Source organism: Ascaphus truei, chromosome 1, assembly GCF_040206685.1.
Source record: "Ascaphus truei isolate aAscTru1 chromosome 1, aAscTru1.hap1, whole genome shotgun sequence".
Lineage (NCBI taxonomy): Eukaryota > Metazoa > Chordata > Amphibia > Anura > Ascaphidae > Ascaphus > Ascaphus truei.
In genome coordinates this window covers 385,483,915-385,504,749 of record NC_134483.1, presented here as the reverse complement: position 1 = coordinate 385,504,749, position 20,835 = coordinate 385,483,915, and the positions used below count along the sequence as shown (strand labels likewise).

The following is a 20,835-nucleotide window of genomic DNA, read 5'->3' as shown; positions in this document are numbered from 1 at the left end:
TTTTCATGTATTCTTGCTGGCATCAGAGGACATGGACCTGGAGTATGCTGATGAGGAAGACCTTCATGATGGCAGGGGTAAGTGGAAAGGTTTATTTACTTTATTTATGCTGGCTTGCTAATGTTTTATTTTATAATGGGCAAATGAGCTTTTATCCATATCTGGATAATAGTAATTTTTTCCCATTACTGTACTGTATGTATTGGGGGGGGGGGTGTATTTATTTGAATGTATGCCTATATTTTTTTTTTAGGGAGAGGATTGGTACTTCAGGCTTTCGGGGACCCCTGGATACCCATGGGGACCACATTGGGGACCCCGTACACCTGTGGGGACCACCTGAGTGCCCCCAGACACCCGTGAGGACCACCCGTAGACCCCCACCGGCTTTTTGTATTAATGCTGTGCAGAAAAAAAAAATGCTTTTATACATCTCTTTTGCGCCAGTCTTTAGCTGGTGAAAAGAAATTGTGAGCTTTTATAGTACGAATCAGTTATCACTGCTTAGTGAATAGCGCTTATTGGCAAAACACGTTGGGTTTGCCATTTTTTGGCCTATCGTGCGACTGTTTTTTCACTGACTATTTATTGGGGATAAAAAGCTATTATAGCACGATACTGCACTGTTATCACTGCTTTGTGAATCACACAGCAGGCAGTATTGCAGTATAAAGGCATTAATCGCACTTAAAACCACTTATCACTGCTTTGTGAATCGTCCCCTATGTCACTGTGTCTCAGCCATATCCTCGCATTCATGTACAGTAATTACTGTGTTTTGATTGACCACAGGGTTATTGTCTATCTTCATTTGTATTAATAAATTGTATACTATACAACACAGGGTATTGGTATCTTTTAAATGGAAAGGAACAGCAGTTTCCTGCTGGAATGAATTGAGACAATTATTATAAAATATGTCTGTATGCCACAAATACTGTATGTAGGCATATTTAATAAACCTTATGGAAATGTTACCATAGTGCTTTTCATGGACATACTTATAGGCAAAGTAACATAACAATAATGACATGAGCACAATAGTAAGGGTATGTATTTAATCATCAAAGCCCTGATTCAGCCGGGGCATTACTGTTAACGTGTACTGTACTGTATCAAGACAAGTGGGCATTATTGATACGAACATTATAACATATGAATTGTTCTATTCTTCCTTCAAGGCCATGCTACATGTTTAACACTTATTTAATAAAAGTGTTATACCTCTTCTAATGGATCTAGCTCTAAGTCACACTTTCATTGCCCTGTAGTTTAGATACTATGGAAATAATAGTGTGGTGTAGAACTACAGCTCTGCATAAACATTATTTAACTTGCTGTTTAAGCAAAAATGTCATGCTGTTATTTCTTTCACTTTTTTATACAAAGCCCTATTGTCTTATGTTTAGGTAAATTCTTTAAAGTGCAAAATTATTTTTGCTAGTGCCAATGCCATTAACTTAAACTCGCCATTTGCACATGCCACATTGCTTGCACGCTTCAGTGAACCCCTCAGCTTCCCGTCCACCCCTTTCCTCTTTTAAAAATGTTAGGTTTTTTTTTCTGTTAAAGTTCACACATATCTACTTAGGAGAATGTCCAGCCTAATACCTTTTTATATTGGCAATACACAACTATAAAGCTCTAACATTTATTACTAATCATGTTTTTAACTTTACAGATATTTTATACAATCTCAAATAGATTTTTAAAAGAACCACACGTTGACTAATATGCATAAGAAGTGTAATGATTTATTAAAAGATTGTAGCAATAATCATCTTTTATTAGAATAACATGTAATTAAAAGTACTGCATAAAGGGAGGAGCTCTAATCTAATTTTGTGAAAGTATGTGTTATATATTGCAGTACTTAATGAATTGCCTTTATTGTTATCAAGCTCCCCTAAATACTGAGATATACAACTGTAGCATCGCACCGTGCCTCAGGTGGACTCAAAGGACACACAGAAATAGAGTTTAGAAACATTTTAGACTGCACTGTTTCTGTTACTGGCACCTTTGCAACTCTACTTTTTTTTTTTTTTTTTAAATAGGCACTTGCTGTCTGAATTCAGTCCCATAAGCTCTCTGGCATACCTAAAAGTTGCAGAGTAAGGAACAATTACTGCTTTCTCTTTTATCTTTAATGCACACTAGACATAAACTAAATTAGTTACTAAGGGGGGAAAAAAGGCATTTGGAGGGAGGCAATGGTCTTTGGATGGAGACTTTTTGGAAATACTGGTCTATTGTGACCAACAACTGCCAAATGCCAGGTTCTTTTCAATGAGTTCAAAGATTCTGTTAGAACAACCTAGATAATGAAGTAATCGTCAAGTTTTATGGATCCTTGTAAATAGCTAAAGTTGCAGGTGTGGCAAAAATCCGGAGCGCAACGTGTCCCAGGATATATGTGAAATATCTATCTATCTATCTATCTATCTATCTATCTATCTATCTATCTATCTATCTATCTATCTATCTATCTATCTATCTATCTATCTATCTATCTATCTATCTATCTATCTATTACAGTGCATCAGTGTTTATACTGATTAATTGATATTAAGGTCAATGTGGGTTATCTCACTCACATGTTGAGTGTGATAGTCAAGTATTTGGTATATGGTATAATGGCTTCCTTAGGCAAATCGCAAGTGTTCAATAAATCACCATAGGTACAGTACAGGGAGGATTCACAAATGTATAGAAATAGAGGAAGTACAGAACATTATATAATCTGATTAAGGGTTAATGAAAGAAAAAAAACTTTAATAAATACAAGACCTGTTCAAAGAATAAAATAACGTTAAAAAAAGAGAAAAAGATGAAACTTATTTTAATAAATAACTATCTATGGACCAAAAATTAATTTGCACAAATTCATTCCGCTCTTAATGTTCCACTTAATAGCAGCAGATCTTATCTGCTTTGTTATTAATAAAGTGTAGAACATCTTCTAATTAGAATAACCACATAATTTAAACATTATAAATAGGTGTTATTAAATGAGTGGGTGGTGGGTCTATTCTTTTGTCAGATATTAATTATATGGGGTATATATATGTAAACAACTCACTCCAAGTATTCATAAATAAAATGACTAGATAAAATTAGCCCCAATTTCTAACAACGACTATATTCATACCTACGCATAAAGATGCATAAATGGAATCACAAAAACAAATAATCATACTTCATAATGTAAATGATGTTATCATACATTGTTCCTAAATCTTTTACAGGAATTTCAATATACACCACTAGATATTATCTTTAGTAGATGTTAAATTTCCATGAATCATTAATCAGGAAAATAATACAATTCAACTTAGTGTATCGCCAGGCTACCAATGATTTTACGGCAAATACCAAAAGGTGAAGCATACATGACACCGAATGACAATAGATATTTCTAAACGAAACAGACCTTATATTAAGAAATGTTTCAATTCCCAGTCGGTATTAATGCCCGCTGGGTGCAATGTATTGAGTGTAAAAATCCAATACATTTCTCAGATGAGCCCTATTTAAGGACGGCAGTGGGAAGGGGCCAGGCTTAACTTTTATGATGCTGATCCTTGGGCCCCTTTCCATCACACTTACCGTAACATCGATTGATTAGTATAAACACTGGTGCACTGTGTTTTGTTTTATGTATTTCACATATAACCTGGGACACTTTGCCCCCTGTATTTCTTGTGTTTCTGTATCTCGGGAAGCAAAGCTGAAATTATCGTGTAAATATCCGGAAACCCCTTGCTTTAAACCTATTTTTTTAAGGGTCCCTAGGAGTGCCTCTTTAAACTCAAAATCATTTTTGTTGACAGAATTTTAGTTACATTTCTCAAAATTATTTTATATTCTCCTCTCTTATAAGTGGCCGTGTTAATAAAAATTATTATTCTGATTTCTAAACATCCTTGAAGATGAAGGCCCAAACACACTAAGTGGTGCTATGCCATAGACACCTTCCGGTACCGGAAGACACCTTTTGGCCCATGTAAGTGATTTTAACTGTTGTTTATAACTCAGCTTTTCTTCTCACATCTTAAGTCGTGCATTTTTCTTTTTCTATGCAAGATAAAAAATGAAGAAAAACAGTCCTCGGGACATTTAAGAAAACATATCCAAAAAAGTACTATTTAATTGCACAGAATGCATTAGTAGTTCAACTTTCTTCTATCTATATTGGTCCTGGAGAAGAGCAGATTTATTGTACAGTAGGTTATACAAATTTTTACCAGACCAACATTAGCGTTTTTGATAGATTGACATATAGTCTATAGAGTTTCCAAAGCCTCACACTGTAGGTTTCTTCAAGTGTGAAAGCAGAATGCATTTCAATGTTATCAGCAGATGTTGTTTTAGTGACTTCTTAAATGTTGACAGATTTTCTGCTTTTCTAAAGCTGACAGACAAATCAATCCACATTTCTGGTACAAAAAAAAAGGAAAAGCTCTTTTATTTAACCCTAGGGACCCTTAACATGTGTTCTGAAATTGATCTAAGAGCATATGAACATTCTGTAATTATAGAAGCCTTGTGTAGTTTTAGGCAAAGCATTAGCCGGTAGGTGAGAGCGCATAGTGCCACAAATATCTCAGCAGAGACATTCTGCTTCTGACATTCTCTTTGAAAGAAGTGCAAGCTTCTTTATCTTGTTTAAACTGCTCTTTACTCAACAGGGATATCATGTTCGAAGTAAAAATGTAAATATATCTGTCCCCTGAAAGGGCCTTATTCATAATTTAATTGAAATTGCTTAATGAGATAAACGTTATGGATACACTTGTAGCACGTATAAGAAAGCGATAAAAAACATACAGCTCCTGTCCTTCTGGTAAAATTTATATTGATTAAATAATATATTTGAATAGTATTTGTTTTACCCCCACAAGCCATTTGGTTAGTTTTGTTAATATATCGGACACTTACCAGCTCTCCTAATTAATTAGAAACATGCCTGCACTCATGGGGCTCATTTTTACAGTGACATTTGTAGAGTTATACATTTGAGGAAAGGTTGAAGTGAAAACGAAGGCTGGAAGTAATTCTAATTATTTGTAAATTCAATTAAGAGATGTTGAAATGTAGATGGCTGTAAATTCTTGAAAACATATGTACAACTTTAGTGCATACTTTGCATTCCAGTGTTTTTTTTTTCGTGTACTGTATGTCAGTTTAAACCAAGACCAGTACAACTTCTAAATGTATATAATAAATATTCCCTTTTTTAATTAAATCTTTTCATTTGAATCCCTTTGTAACCAGAGGGACCTGCAACACATTGTGATACATTATGTAGGCAGCAGCTGCAGTTGCATTGAACTAGTAATTACAATAGTAACTTCTCAGTAGAAAGCATTGCATGTTGCTTGTGAGTTTAAGGAATAAGCATTGTCCCCATCCACTTGATATTAATCTGAACCTAAAAATATTGTGCAGTCCTTTTTTTATTTTTATTTTTTACCATGAAAGCTTGCTGTTGTTTAGATAAGTCTATGTTTTTGGGTGTAGTGCACTATTCTATTGTAATTAGTCATATTATTCAGTCTATTCTGTCACTATAAACTAGCCAGGAAAGAAGTCTCAGTTCTTTATTCCATGCAGTGACACTTTTTAACAAGAGATGGGCATTATTTTACGGATTTGGATCTGCCGGTTCCTTTGGTCCATGGGTCACTCTCAAAAAGGCCAATACACAATTTCAGATTTTTTTTCTTCAGAGACAAAGATATTTCTCTTTCCGGACAGATTTTTGAGAGAGAGAGAGAGAGAGAGAGAGAGAGACTTTTAAATGTAGTCCCATCCAACACTTCCTAAAAGGTACTCCTTACCAACTATATAGCATTGATAAGCCTAAGGCACTAACCTAATGACTGGAATAGTGTCAGATCCAACAGGGCTAAAACTCACAATCACTACTTTTCTAGGCTATAGTTCTAGCAGTGTGAGTAAACCAGCTGATGGGTAGAATAACTGTCACATCATACTTTTAAGCTGCTTACTGTTCACATATGAAGCTAATCTATCTATTAGCCGATTTCACAGATATCTCGGGTGTCTTCAACAAAGAACATTAAAATGTCAAACAGGAAGTGGAAGTGGTCTGCTTTCAAAGGAAGTCAGGGAGAGGGATATACTACAGATATATGCACTAATTTTGGTGCTACATGAAGGATATGCACAACGGTGGCTATAGTATAACAGAACAGGGACACAAATATCCATCTGCCACCATGCCAGACATATACTGAATTAAAATACTTTATTTTCCAATAAATAAAAATAAAAACATTTTCCACTTGCTTCCCACAGCACACAGGTGTTGTTGGATTGACAAGTTGCATTTTAGGAATGGGGTAATGTGTCAGATCCAACAGAATCAGAAGTTAAACCAACACAACCTCCATTTTCACAACAACTGCTCTAGCAGTGTGAAATAAACGTGATGATGGTAGCACCACTGTCACAGTATACTTAATTTTTAGCTCTAATTCTCATTGAGTGCTCATTCCAGTACAAATCACTTTATCCTCTTCAGGGATAGAGAAGCATATCTAATAAGCAGTCTTCTGCCATGAGACACATCCTGGCACAGGAAGACACCTTACAGTCCATTTATTTGAACAGGCTGTAATGTATTCCAGCACAGAAGATGTCTTTTGGCAGAACACTGCTTAGTAAATATGGTCCACTATCTTTATCCTTTACAAGATACTAACTCAAGTCACCAGGTCACTTTGTTATATTACTTTCTCTCTACATCTGCTTTATTTTCTGTTCTTCACCTTGTTTTTACTTGTGTGTCAGAAAACGTGTGTTTTATTTAATCTCTATTAGAATATGAAAAGAGCACCCCCCCCCCCGTTTGTGCACCCCTGCTCCAGACTAATGCCCAATATCCCCATTATCCAAATGTAGCTAATAGTAGTTTTGAGCAATAACCAACATAAAGTACATATGCAATAATTACCAAAAATAAATGAAAGAAAATACATTTGAAAAATAAAACCATTGATTGTCACTGTGGATAACTAGACCCTCTAAATCCTTACTTCCAACAGAACCAATATGAAGATGTTTCAAAGATATCACATACCGTATGACATTATGGTAAACAAATTTGGAGCAAATGTGTCAAAATGGTGCTTGAAAGTTTGTGTCAAATACAGTAAGTATTGTAGCAGAATTCGTTCCTGCCCAGAGGAGCTTGCAATCTATGATTTTGGTGTCTGAGACACAGGGAGATAAAGTGACTTTCCCAAGGTCATAAGGAGCTGACTCTGGGAATTGAACTAGTTTTCACTGACTGAGCCACTCCTTCTCCACTCTCTTCTCTCTTCTCTCTTTTGGCTCTTAAAAAGATGACATCATGGTAGACTATTTACATGGATGCACTCAGTGTCTGTGCTACTGTATGCTGTGGTTTATATGCCAAAACTTGCATTAACTGTGCTACCCGGTCTTCTCTAGTAGAAATGGTGGCATGGCCAAAACGAGTGGTATATGCTAATACAGAAAATGAGTGTATCTAGAGAGGTACACAGAATAGAATCCCTTTGTAGGCGCACCACAGACCGTTATGAAATAAATGTGGTCAGGGGAAATAAATGTGTATAACAAAATAATAAATACTTTTAATCAAATTTGTGATTGTGCAATAAAAATAGCAAATAATAAAAAGCTAGTATTTACTATATTAAAAGACACTAGTTGTGTCACAGAAGTGGGTCCAGACGAATTATTCTGGGCCCTTCAGCAGGTATAGCTAATGTTAATTCACTGTGGTGCCTTAGATGTTAAGCATATCTCAAAAGTTTATCAAGGTAAATCAGTGTATATCCTGTAGTGGATGTTAGTCACTCAAATGTGACATCTGGTGGTGCTGGAGTGTATTACACCCTATGCCTTAAGCTTAATTCTAGTAAGCCTCTGTACTTTAATGTTCCCACTATCAGTGTGTGATCCCGCGAGGGTTTCTATCTATAGCTATCTATATGCTAATACAGTATGTTCAATTCACTGCCCCCCGAAACACATCAACAGTATCCATAAGCCCCAGAGACAGTCTAGAGCATTTGGTCGCTTCTGTGTTACTGTGACAAAGTTGCCGCCAGCATTTAGCCACCACTCACCTCACCGCAGGGACATCTAACCGCCTTTCGTTTCACGGCCAAGGTAAGCCCGTAACCTAACTCTTACACTAAAAGCTCCTACTCTTACTCTCGAATACTAACGCTACCCCCACTCTAAAAACCAAAACACCATATCTTAAAAATACTTACCTTAAACCCCTTACCCTAATCACCTACCTAAAAACCTTAACCACTTACCTTAATCCCCTACCCTAAAAACCTTAACCTTTTACCCTAATCCCCCACCCTAAAATCTTTAACCCCTTACCCTAATTCCCTAGTCTAAAACCATAACACCTTAACATAGAACCCCTACCCTTAACCTCCTACCTTAACCACTAAAACCCCTTAAATTAATTTACCTTATTAGCGATACGGCCAGCATCTGAGTGTCTAGCGCTGGAGCAGCTGTGAGAAAGGGTCCTTCTGTGGCCAAACTCCAGGGGTGACATTGTCGCAGCAATATGGTAGTGTTATATGTCTTCTGAGAGGAGCCCCCGGTAGAACACAAACAAAAGGTTTCACTTTAGGTACCTTCGGTAAAGCCATGTCTCAGTGCACATCGTCACCAGCAGTCGTCTATGGCATTTAGCTGCTTCTCGTAGGCCTTGTCTTCTTCTTGAGGAGTTAATGGGTCCTCCCACCAATGCTCAACCTTTCCCCCTCCCTTGGGTCAGTTAGATTTGTGGCGCTTCTTTACCACCCCACCATTCATACTGAACTAAGAAATGGTGGATCCAAGGTTCAACAAACATTATGATTAGCGATTTCTATCATCTCTGTAATCAAGCTTATCATCCACATCATGGCAAACCCTCAACTGCGCTGTGCAGGCATTATTAGCCAAGATATTCTCACTGATGACTTTCAGAGCTTTATAATCTGAGTTTTTTAGGTGGTACTGGTCCCCAAACTCCGTTGGCTATGAAATCGCTGAGGCTTTTTTGTTCTCTTATGTGCCTTTACTTCTGTAGGTACTTTTACCAGAGCAACTTCTGGGGCTTATTTCTCTTTAGGGAACATTTTGGGACTCGTGCTCCCATCATCCCTGCGGCAAACATCGGGGGTGCTCTACATCTCCTCCACATGCACAGCTAGCAGTACAGAAGAAGCAGTTCCATATCAGCGCCTGACTAACGAGGGGAGACGGCCGTCTCACTGGAACTCCTGCTTGCAGTGGGTGACAATTCTCCTCCAGGGAGCCTACATTTTGCACACGCAGCCTGGAAGAATTATTTACCGTGTACGGATATCACAAAGACCTTGCCCGGGACTTTGTAATGTGTAACTGTCACAGGGGGTTTACTTGCCACAATCACCGAATTGAGGTACTTTGTTAGAGAGTATTTTAAGAGCTTGAGATAAATACAGAAAGAACACTGCACATTCAAATGAAGCAACCAAATAGTCCAGTTTAGAGCACTCAGCAGAATCTACTTATCACACTTACCCACACGTGTTGTTTATTTACTGTAGCATCATTAGTTCCTCCCATAATGAGACTGTTAGAGGCAGGCCTCGCTCTTTTCACGTGATTATCATAGAGCAGTCCACAAAGGCGTGACCATACTTTCGCGCCACTTTCATGCAGAGCCACTACATTTTGGTTAAATTACATTTACATTTAAATCATAATTTACTGTCTCTAAGACATGACATGTGCACATACAGTAGTGCCCCTCTTACAGGGGACGACAATTTATTTATTTTTCTGGGCTTCCAGTTTGCTTCCAGCAGTCAACATCATAAATTGAACCCCCATATGCAATGTTAAGTTTGATGCTATCGGAACAACTTTGCAATTGAATAAACTTGCAAAATACTTTTTCTTGACTGATATCAGCTGCTGCAGTGACTTACAAAGGAGTTATCTTTGCATGAGATGGAGGGAAATGCACAAAACTGTTCTTTAGGTAAACAGTTCAAAAATAAGAAAAATCACAAAAAAACATTTTGTTCACTCAAAGAGTTTCAAAACAAGCAAAAGCACAACAACTTTTCTTTTGCATGCCCAGCCCCAGGTTGGGCACCAAACCCACCTTGCTCGAATCTTAAGGAGTTTGCATTATGATAGACTATTTACATGACTGTGCTTAGTGTCTCATACCTTAGCTGGTTGCTGGATCCATCCAGGCTAAGTGTAGATATGCAGAAGTAGAATGAAGGGCGTGAAGAACTTTTATAGTATAAATAAAGAGCTGTATTTATATCTGTTGATAATGCTCCACATACAAGGAGAGACTATACTGTACATAGACATTAACTGGTGTCAAACACTTGGGGGGGGGGACTATCCTCACATCTACAAATGGTAACATCACGGGTCCCAAGACCTACTTTGTAGTGACTATCGTTTCTGCAAGTCATCTTGTATCTCATGATGGGGAGGAAAGTAACTCTGATTGACCTCACATAGTTTACCCTCTAGGATCCTCAACCCCTTAACTACTAGTAGTCCCTAACAGGGAGCTAACTGACATTTTAAGCAGATCTCTTAGAAGGAGTTAACACCATTTAAAGCTGCTAGATTTATTTGACAAAAAAAGAAAGGAACACAACTTGTTATTAGTGCCAAGTTTGATACATCTCATTATAATACTGCCCTAACTATCTCCTCCCCCAACTCCTGATAGCCACTCCTAAGAATGGCATAAGTGGAGCCATTTGGAGCAAAATATGAAGCAAAGCACCTTGATGCATTGGGCTAAAGTGTTGCCCAGTGTAAATGATGCAATGTACCCACGTTTTAAGCCACACTCAAGTTTGCAACCCTTGATACATGTCCCTGAGACTGCATTGGGATCATTCATAAAAGTTCAGTACTATAATGATAATTGGGCACTATGACACTGAACATAATACTTTTTTGGCAGTGATCTCTTTATGAATGTTTTTGGCACATTATATAGCTGACTGATACTTTTCTTTTTGTTACACAGTTTATACTGATTGTAAATGGAATACCTGTTCTTCTCTACTATATTTGCCATGTGTGGGTGTCTGTATCTACAGTACATTCAAAAATATTTGCACACAGATATTTGAACAAACATGTATTTATTATATAAAGGTGGAAAGAGAGACAGGGAGGGCATATATATTTTTAAACAGGCTGATACATTTTTATTTTTGCCCTCAGGTATGGATGTGTGGAGGTGAGATGTTTGATGTCCCTTGTTCCAGAGTCGGACACATCTACAGGAAATATGTGCCTTACAAAGTTCCAACAGGAACGAGTCTCGCAAGAGTAAGTAGAACTGTTAACCCCGTAAAAGAATGTGCGTAACATATTATATACCATATGTTGATGACATTAAGTATGTAAATTATATGAATTAGGGTACAAAAGAACTATGGATCAATACAAAACCCTTAAGTTTTTTTATTTATTTATAAAAATGTTTTTCCAGGAAGTAATACATTGAGAGTTACCTCTCGTTTTCAAGTATGTCCTGGGCACAGAGTTATAAAAAATACATGGTTACATTAAAACAACAGGGTTATACAGTGAATTCACAGACATTTCATGCACAGAGAGTTGAATAGAAATGCTATGCTTCTTATACTTTTGTAAGCTATCTGCCTATTATACATTTATCTGGGGTCTCATTTGCCTGTTGCCCTTACTCCCATTGTTACAGTATGTAATAGTGTTAATACTGCATCCAGTAAACAAAAAAAAATGTATGCTTTTACCGCAATATTATGGATTAAATCATTAACAATGTGGTAAAATTGTAACAAATGCAATATAAAAATAGCAATTACTATGTAGTAATTAACTCCACCAATAACTAGAAGCTAATTACCACTACTGATGCACTGGGGAGGGTAATCATATATATTACAAACAGCAAAGTTTTGGTCTGCGCTCATGCTTCCTAAATGTCCTCAAATGGATCAACTCCCCCTTCTTGCAGCTCCTGTGTGTGGAAGTGTCCCCTTCCTCCACAAAGATCCACCGGGGACAGACTCCACAGGTGGAAAGGCCAAACAAGAACAGGGCGCACCATAGGGGAAGATAAAAATGTAATGAACAGACAGAAATAAAGCAAGTAGCAGCTTACATGTATAAAGTCTGTAGTTCAGTGGATTGCTTGGATAATTGTCCGTGCTGCCTTATAAAACCAGGAGCTGGGAGAAAATGTTGTGCTCAACGCTTTTGGGTCCCGCGCTCCTGGGATCAGCTGGTGTCTCAGCATAGTTCTGCTACTTCCAGGTTTGCGTAGTCCGTACCCCGTATCTTGCAGTCTAACGCGTCTCTGTAACTACCTTGTTTTACAAGGTCCTCCTCGGTGAAAGCGGCAGTTACACCAGGACAATGTGAATGCTCTACCACAATGCATTTCACACAATGTGTGTTATCCAAGCAACCCACTGAACTACAGACTTTACTGTATACATGTAAGTTGCTACTTGCTTTAATTCTGTCTGTTCAATACATTTTTATCTTCACCTTTGGTGCGCCCTGTGTCCCTTTCTTATATATTACAAACCTTATGTCAGAAGATACACTAACTCCTTGAATGCCTGAGGCTACTAATATATCTTACAGGCACCAAAGGAGTTAACTTCCTAGCACTTCATTAACTCCTCCCCCCACACCCCCCCCCACCTGTGCCTAACTAAGAGGCTAGCAAGGCCTTGATGAGAATGGTTTACCAACTGATAATGTAAGCAATGCGTTAACCCATACCAGCCTGTCCGGAGCAACTACGCATCTCAACATACCTAACCCCCCCCCCCCACCTCCTCTATAGGATTGGCGAACAGCCTTAGGCCGTGCGTAGAGTGTCCGCGATGGGCGGTGGCGACGGTGCCCAAAAACAAATACATTGCCACTGCGTGCGCTTATAGTAAGCGCGACGGTGGCAATGCGATGGAGCGACGGAGCATTGCGGACTTTGGAAGCCGGGAATATTTGATTTTTCATGGGCTGTAACCTCATGTGACAGCCCCATGAACAAATGAAATGCCCGGAAGCCCGCGCCGCCGCCGCCGCAAAGCGAAATATAACTTTCGCTAGCGGCAACAATGATGGGTGACATCACCCGTCGCGTCGCCTGTCGCGGGCACCATACGCGTGGCCTTATTAGTCCAAGGTGGATGAATGGACCATGTGACTGCGTAATGCTAAAGACCCCAACAGTAGGATAAATGAATGAATGAATAACCAGATACTTGTAGGGGGGACCCCTAAACATAAACTTGATAGAAGGCAGGTACTGGGTTGCAGTCCCGGATGGTAAGCTCACTAATAAGTGACGCTGTTGTTAACAATAACACCAGGAAGATTGAGCATAATAACACCCTATAACGTACCAATTGTCTAAATAAAGTCCTGAACAGGAAGACATGTAGCAAGCGATTGACTCACTCTGAGTGCTGCACAGTCCATGCTATCCAAAGGTGAGGGGTCCCCAGGTGTGCTTCCGTCCAAGGGGTAGGCAAGTAGAGAAGGAGAAAAACTGGAAGAGCACTACTGTAGGTATCAAAAAAGTAGAAAGGAGGGTGCATATCCCATAAAAAGATTATTTATTGGTCATGGAAAAACAGGGCAATGGAGAGCCCTACCAACGTTTCACGCTTCACAGAGCGCTTTCTGTGCCCTTTGTCCCCCACTGTTGGCGGCCCTGTCTGTACCATGTTAGCAGAGCTTAAAATTAAAAATAGGAAAAAATCAGCACTACAGTGCTCACTTAAATATCAGAATAAAGTGTGTCAAAAAGTAATATAACTCATCTGTTGATGAAATACAGATGTAAATGATTTATTGTAGTACACACAAAATGTGATGTGTATACCCTATGCAGGTGTATTATATAGAGGTGTTTAAATACTATTCATATTGTGCAAGATGTGTTAGAAATCGATAAAATTGAGAAAACATTAACCAGTCCAGTATAGTTCATAGGTGTACCAACTTGTAGGAAATATAAAGCAATGAAGACGTAGCAGCTTCAGGTGGGAACAAACTTTCCCTTGATGATATAGAATGTGAAAGAGAAGAAAAGATAGCACAGATCAATTTAATAAAAAATGTGACGTAAAATATTTAAAGCATTTAGGTATGCTATGTTACCACTCTGGAACTCCTCTGATCTTTAAATATCCATTTGCATCACTTACCCCAGAACCATATTAATTTCAATAACTCCTTCCTTTGGTGCTAATGTTGCTACCTAGTCTTTCCTTCAGAGAGCCTAAGTAGCCTCTGTGACCCAGTGTACCCCGATATCAGTGTCAATGTGTATAGATGTATATATATGTATATGTAACACCCCTATCCTCCCCCCCCCCCCCCCCCCGGCTGAAGAAGATAGGGTGTATACGAATCAGTCTCACTTTGCACTGCTGATCGGGTTTCTATCTCCTTCAGTGTAGTGTAGCTCAGTCAGTTCTTACCTCTAGTCTCAGGCTCCTCTGGTGGATCCAGGCCAGGCTTGTAGTGAGGAGTAGAATAATGTAGAACAGGGCGCCAGGAACTTTTAACAGAATGCTTGCTTTATTGAACAGTAGACAACAGCATAGACAGTACTGGTTTTCAGCATCTCTCTCAGGTAGCAGTTCCCCCTTTGCCTGCAGTTCCTACCAGAACCCAACTTAACCCTGGATAGGAATGGAGTAAGCTCAGTCCCAGATCCCTGCTCCCTGCAGCAAGGTAACCTCTGTGCCTAGCAACTAGGACTCACTGAACCAGCACAGATGAGCAGCTCCTCTCTAGGGTGGGTCCCCACCTTATTTACCCAGGGGTGTGTACCTTTCCACCCCTAGTCTCTGGGCAAAGATGCTGTTGCAAAGGCATCACCCCACCAATCACATGGCCCTCCAGAACTTTACTAACTCTGACTCATGCCCACCAGACTTGCAGGTGTTTTAAGTTGCAACATTATAACTGTAGCAGGGTCAGCCCTGACTACTATTCTGCCCTTCTCCTGGCAGTAAGCCCTGGTACAGCAGGCCTACCTGTAGTCACCATAGGGGTTTCACCCTGCACTGGTGCTGCCCCTGAGTGTCAGAGTAGGCAGGTACAGCAGGTTTGAGATTGCCCAATCCTGGGACAGACCTGGTGCCCTCTCCTAACTTTACTTAAGGGCAGACACCGACCACCTTCTGGAGTGCCTTCCCCCACTTGAGGAAGGCAGGTCACATATTGGAGAGGCTGCATATTGTGCCTACTCTATTCCCCTTCCCCTCGGGGGAGAGTGAGTGTGGACCATACCTCTGCCTCTGCTAGGGAGGTGGGGAAGAGCTAGGACTGATCTGAGAGACTGTATCCGGTAGAAGACTGCTGTTTAACTGTTACTGCTGAGTGTAGTAATAAACCCATTCCTGTTTAGCAATATACCTCCTGCCTGGTGTGTGACCTTACTGGAGGGAGAGGTAATAAGTTCTACCATGGGAGATCACCTCCAGTTCCTGGAGTCCACGGCAGATGGAGGCGCAGCACTGCTAAGGAGATATGTGGGGTATGAACTCCAGAAGCCTGTTCCTGTGTCCCCACTACCATCGGCAGATGACTTAGCCCTCCTGTTGCCAGCAGGTATATGCACCATACACCCTGTGATGGCCCCTATCTTCGATCAGGTGGGTGGGACACCGTTACATAACTTTGTAGTGAGACTACTCACATTCATGGCCATGTGGAAGGGGTTTAACCCCAACACTGCCAGCAGCTGCCATAACTTGTATTCATAACAGGGAACTAACTCTAGAACTGCCTGCCATTACCAGGACTTATGTGCCAGGCTAGGGAAAATAGCAGAGGGGATACACTTTCCCCCTGGTGAAAATTCTCATTGTCCCCAAACAAGATAACATTTTGTATACCATCATACAAAATTGTCATAACAGTGCATAATTATATAATAAAAAATGCATTAAACATAATACAAAGGTCAAAATACAATTGCATAACATAACAGTTACCTCCTCAGAGAAACCTTCATGCTTACATATAGTAACAAATGTCACAAGCATTTGTGTTTACTATATATATTATACAATCTAGGATCCATTAATCCGAATGATCTTTACTAGTGAAGGTAACCTCCTAATAAGGAAACCATAGTAATAACATACTTCAAATGTCACAAGCATTTGACTCTATTAATATATACCGATTTAATCTTACTAGAGAATGGCTGTACATAGTCATAACTCTCAGTGATATCTTAAAACACACTAATCCCAATACAACAAATGACACAAGCATTTGCAAAAATATACACAGTGACTTGCGGTAGTATAGCTGCAAACTATTTATCACGCAGCTACTTCACACAGCTATATCAGCACGCATACCAGATGTGGACACATATACAATGGTAACAGGATAGTGCTTCCTAACTAATCTTCCCAGACTATTAGGAATTCATCTGATAATAGGCAGGCCCTGTTCATGCCCAGCATAACACTTCTTAGTAATAGGAACATATGGGATATCCTTTACTACAGTTGAGGTAGAATTGGAAAGACAATCATTAATCTCTAATTTTTGTCTGTTGGTGATTTTGCCTGTCTCCCACCATTTGAAATCAGGGCCAATTTTACTGATGGAACAGACGACAGAGAAGCCCAATGCTACATCCAACATGACAGAAATACACAGTAAAATACTTATATATTCTCTTGAAATAGGGTCATTTAGTTTAACCCTTTGGCCAAAGCGTTGTAAGCTTGCGAGCCACGTCAAGGCAGACACCTGTTCGCAAGTCCTAACACTACCAGATAAAATACTAATATACCTCTATTAGGATTAAAATTCTCATTTACCTCTATTAGGAGGGAGAAAGACCACAGTGGGTCTATGTCCAGCAGAAAGAGGAACTTGCAAACTAGGGAAGTGGGGAGGGGCGGGCTTAAAACCTGGGAAGGAGGAGCCACTAACCTCCACCAGCTGGAACAGCTGAGAATGGGTTAACAAAACACAGAACCCCAGCAAGCTCTTTTTGGAAACCCCTGGTTTGGAAACAGGGGTTTCCAAAAAGAGCTTGCTGGGGTTCTGTGTTTTGTTAACCAATTTTACTGATCACAGATACTGTAATTCTGTCACCTCCCTACAAAGTGCACTCTGCAACTCTGCACGTACAATGTCTTTCGGCATTAAAGATTCTGGCAACTGCAGAAAACCAAACATCATGTACCTCTGCAGTAGAACTCTGTCAGCTCTGCTGGATTTAGCTACACCAGGAGCATAGGCATGTCCTGGCAGCACCCAGCACAGTGGCTCGGCAGCCTCTGGCTCTAATGCAACCTCGCCTACCTGCCTCATCTCAGTTTTAAGCACAACATTAGGTACATTCCCATCTATGTGGATGGATGTAGTGAGGGAGCGGGATATCACATATGCAAGAGAAGAGAATAGGGCAAAAATAGTGCAACACTGTGGTGGAAAAACAATGAATCAAAGGCAGTTGTCCGCAAATGTTATACTCACATAAGTGTGAGTAAGCAAAGCATATAACACTATAAGTGTGCAGGAACAGTGGTCCCACGTGAAGGACCCTCTAGGTACAGAATTGGTGGATAGGATGCACTAAGAAATCTCAGCATTAATATGAGCAGTGATATACAGAGAGGATGGGCGAGAGACGTTCTCACCACTCCTTCTTCTCCGGGAGTCACGCCTGGGGGAGTGCAAACGCCATGAAGCTGGTGCTCCTAAATGCAGCCGCAAGAAACACCAAGACAGCTAAGCGTCCGTCCACTACGATGTTGCTCCCTTCTAGCCTCAATTTGACGCGTTTCACTATGCTGAATAGCTTCATCAGGAATTCCTGACAAAGCTATTCAACATAGCGACCAGGCTTGTAGTGAGGAGTGTAATAATGTAGAACAGGGCACAATTTATTCATCAACCTTTGGAAGGTTGCAGGCACCCCATGAAGGCCAAAGGGTAAAACGGTATACTGGAAGAGACCATCAGGTGTGGAGAAGGCTGTTTTCTCTTTTGCTGACTCTGTTAACCGGATTTGCCAATAACACTTTGTATAATACGGGGAAGCTGTAGAATTGATAAATAGGGACAGGGATGTATTTTCCAGCGTACCAGGGAAAACTAGGATGGTTTCCCATGATATTGTCACCAAGCCGGGAATAGCCGTTAAGATAAGACCTTATAGGATCCCAGAAGCCAGTCAGAGGAAAAGAGGATGCTAGACCTACACTGGCGACACATTTAATTGCACTGCGGCCAGATCCGCAAGCCGGGAGATTTCCCGGCTTGCTAGTGGCCGCCCCTCGGCGTGCCGCGCGTCATAGACGCGCGGTCACGCGTCTTCGGGAGCGTGCGCCCCCTGCACGCGCGTCCAGGGGCTCCCCGAGGGAGCCCTGGTGTCCCGCGATCGCGGGACAGCGGCAGGGGGTTCCGGGGGACCCGGCGGACCCGGCAGCGGGAGGGAGAGCGCCCCGATCGGAGGGCGCTCTTCCGCTGCTTCGGCGCGCGCCCGTCACACTCGGGCGCGCGCCAGGCTACTGCTGCGGCACAGAACGGGCAAATGCTCGAATAAACTGTGCCGCAGCAGTACATGAAGGGGTAATTGAGGAGTCCCATAGTCAATGGTCCAGCCCTATTGTCTTGGTACCTAAGCCTGATGGGTCAATACGGTTTTGTAATGACTTTAGAAAAGTCAATGAAGCCTTGAAATTTGACGCCTATCCTATGCCCCAGGTAGATGAGTTAATTGAGAGGTTGGCGAGGGCCCGTTTTCTAACCACTTTAGACCTTACAAAAGGTTATTGACAAATCCCGTTAGTAGAGTCAGCAAAAGAGAAAACAGCCTTCTACACACCTGATTGTAACGCATGCGCTCACCACGAACAAGGACCGACCCCTGTACTGAGGTGGGAAAGTATAGAACTGTGCACCCACAGCAGCGGAGGCACACCTGGAGGGTGGATATTCAAGATCACCGGGTCTGGGTTGGAGAGAGTGGGTTAGTCTTGATACTTGCCGAGGTCGTAGGTAGTTGCCAGGGGGTAGTCAGAAAACAAGGTGCCGAGTTCAAGGGTTGGAGCCAGTAGAGAATTAGATTGTCCGTTTGCCATGGTCAGGGATGAAGAAGGTCGGAAGTCTGAGGCAAGCCAGGGTTGGTAATCCAGAGCAAGGTCCAAAGTCTAGCCGGGTCGGTACACAGTGAGGCAAGCAGCAACAAGGTAAATAACGCAGAGAGAACAAGGCAGAGACAGAGACGTGGGAACACAAGGCTACCAATAACTAAGCTCAGCCAAAGAGGAAGTGACAGAGCTGAGCATATATAGAAACAGGAGTCCAATAAGAGGAGGGGGTGGTGCGGAGAAGCAGCCTCTGCGGAGGCAGGGATAGGCTGTGAGAAACAGGAGACAGGTGAGGGAGATATTAGAGTTGACGCGCATCTGGGGAGCGGTGCACGTGCGTCATGTGTGCGCGCCGCACGGCACAAGCAGAGGGGCAGAGCCAAGCTCAGTGGGAACCTTGAAAGCCCTCATTGGGCACGCGCGCTCTGTAAGGTTGCGCGGGAGGGTGTACAGCAGGAGGCAAGGAGGAAGCACACCACGGGGTATGCGCTCTCAGATCTCTTGCAACAGGATGCTGTTCAGCAGGAGATAAGGAGGGATCACACCGCAGGGGACATATTCCCAGATTCCTTACACTGAAGACCTCTTCCAGCATACTGTTTTATCCTTTGGCCTTCATGGGGCACCTGCAACCTTTCAAAGGTTGATTAATAAATTGTTACAGCCGCACTTGAACTATGCCTCAGCGTACTTAGATGATGTAGTAATTCATAGTCCGGATTGGGGCTCACATCTACAAAAGGCTGACGCAGTATTGAGAACCTTTTGGGAAGTAAACCCAGCTAAATGTTCAGCCAACCCAGCTAAATGTTCAGTCGGCTTGGCAGAAGCTAAATATCTTGGCTGTGTTGGGGGAAGGGGGACTGTAAAACCCCAGCTCAATACAGTAGAAGCCATTGAGAATTGGCCCCGTTCCCCTATAAAAAAAAACAGAATTGGACATTTCTAGGTTTTGTGGGTAACTACAGGCGATTTATACCCCATTTTGCAACCCGGGCTGCACAGCTTTCAGACTTAGTCAAAACAATGGCACCCGATATGGTAAAATGTAGCAGTGGTGCGGAAACCGTGTTTTTAGACCTGCGTACAGCTCTCTGTAGTCACCCAGTCTTGGTAGCCCCAGATTTTACAAAAGATTTTTCTGCTAACGGACGCCTCCGAAGTAGGTCTCGGAGCAGTCCTGTTCCAGTTTGTAAGAAATGAGGAACATCTGGTCTTGTATTTAAGTCGCAAATTGTGTGTCCGCGAACATAGGTATGCCACGGTAGAAAAAGAATGTTTGGCCATAAAGTGAGCAACAGACACTCTAAAATATTACCTATTAGGCAGGTCGTTTACGCTCATTACAGACCATGCACCCTTACAGTGGATGCATAGAAACAAAGAAAAGAACTCTAGAGTTACCCGCTGGTTTCTGTCATTACAACCCTTCAACTTCACAGTGCAGCTTCAGCCAGGCATACTGCATGGTAATGCGGATGCACTTTCTAGGCTGCACAGTCTCTGTGCACGGGCCGGTCCACTAGGTAATGTTATGCTGGGGAGGGGGATATGTGACAGAGTCATAGACTCAGTATACATTAGTAGGAGGTGGCAGTATGCCTGCTTTCCAGTATGCGAGGAGTTAACCCCA

The 20,835-nt window shown here is 41.3% G+C and overlaps 1 protein-coding gene across 2 annotated transcripts in view; it reads left to right on the top strand.

Annotated features, from left to right (window-relative positions):
- The window catches only part of GALNTL6 (polypeptide N-acetylgalactosaminyltransferase like 6), a 1,501,141-nt gene that overhangs the window by 1,321,332 nt on the left and 158,974 nt on the right, over nt 1-20,835 (top strand). For both annotated transcript variants that reach the window (XM_075611422.1, XM_075611431.1), the window contains exon 9: nt 11,284-11,391. In XM_075611422.1, coding sequence (XP_075467537.1) covers nt 11,284-11,391 — 108 coding nt within the window. The remainder of the gene's footprint in view (nt 1-11,283; nt 11,392-20,835) is intronic.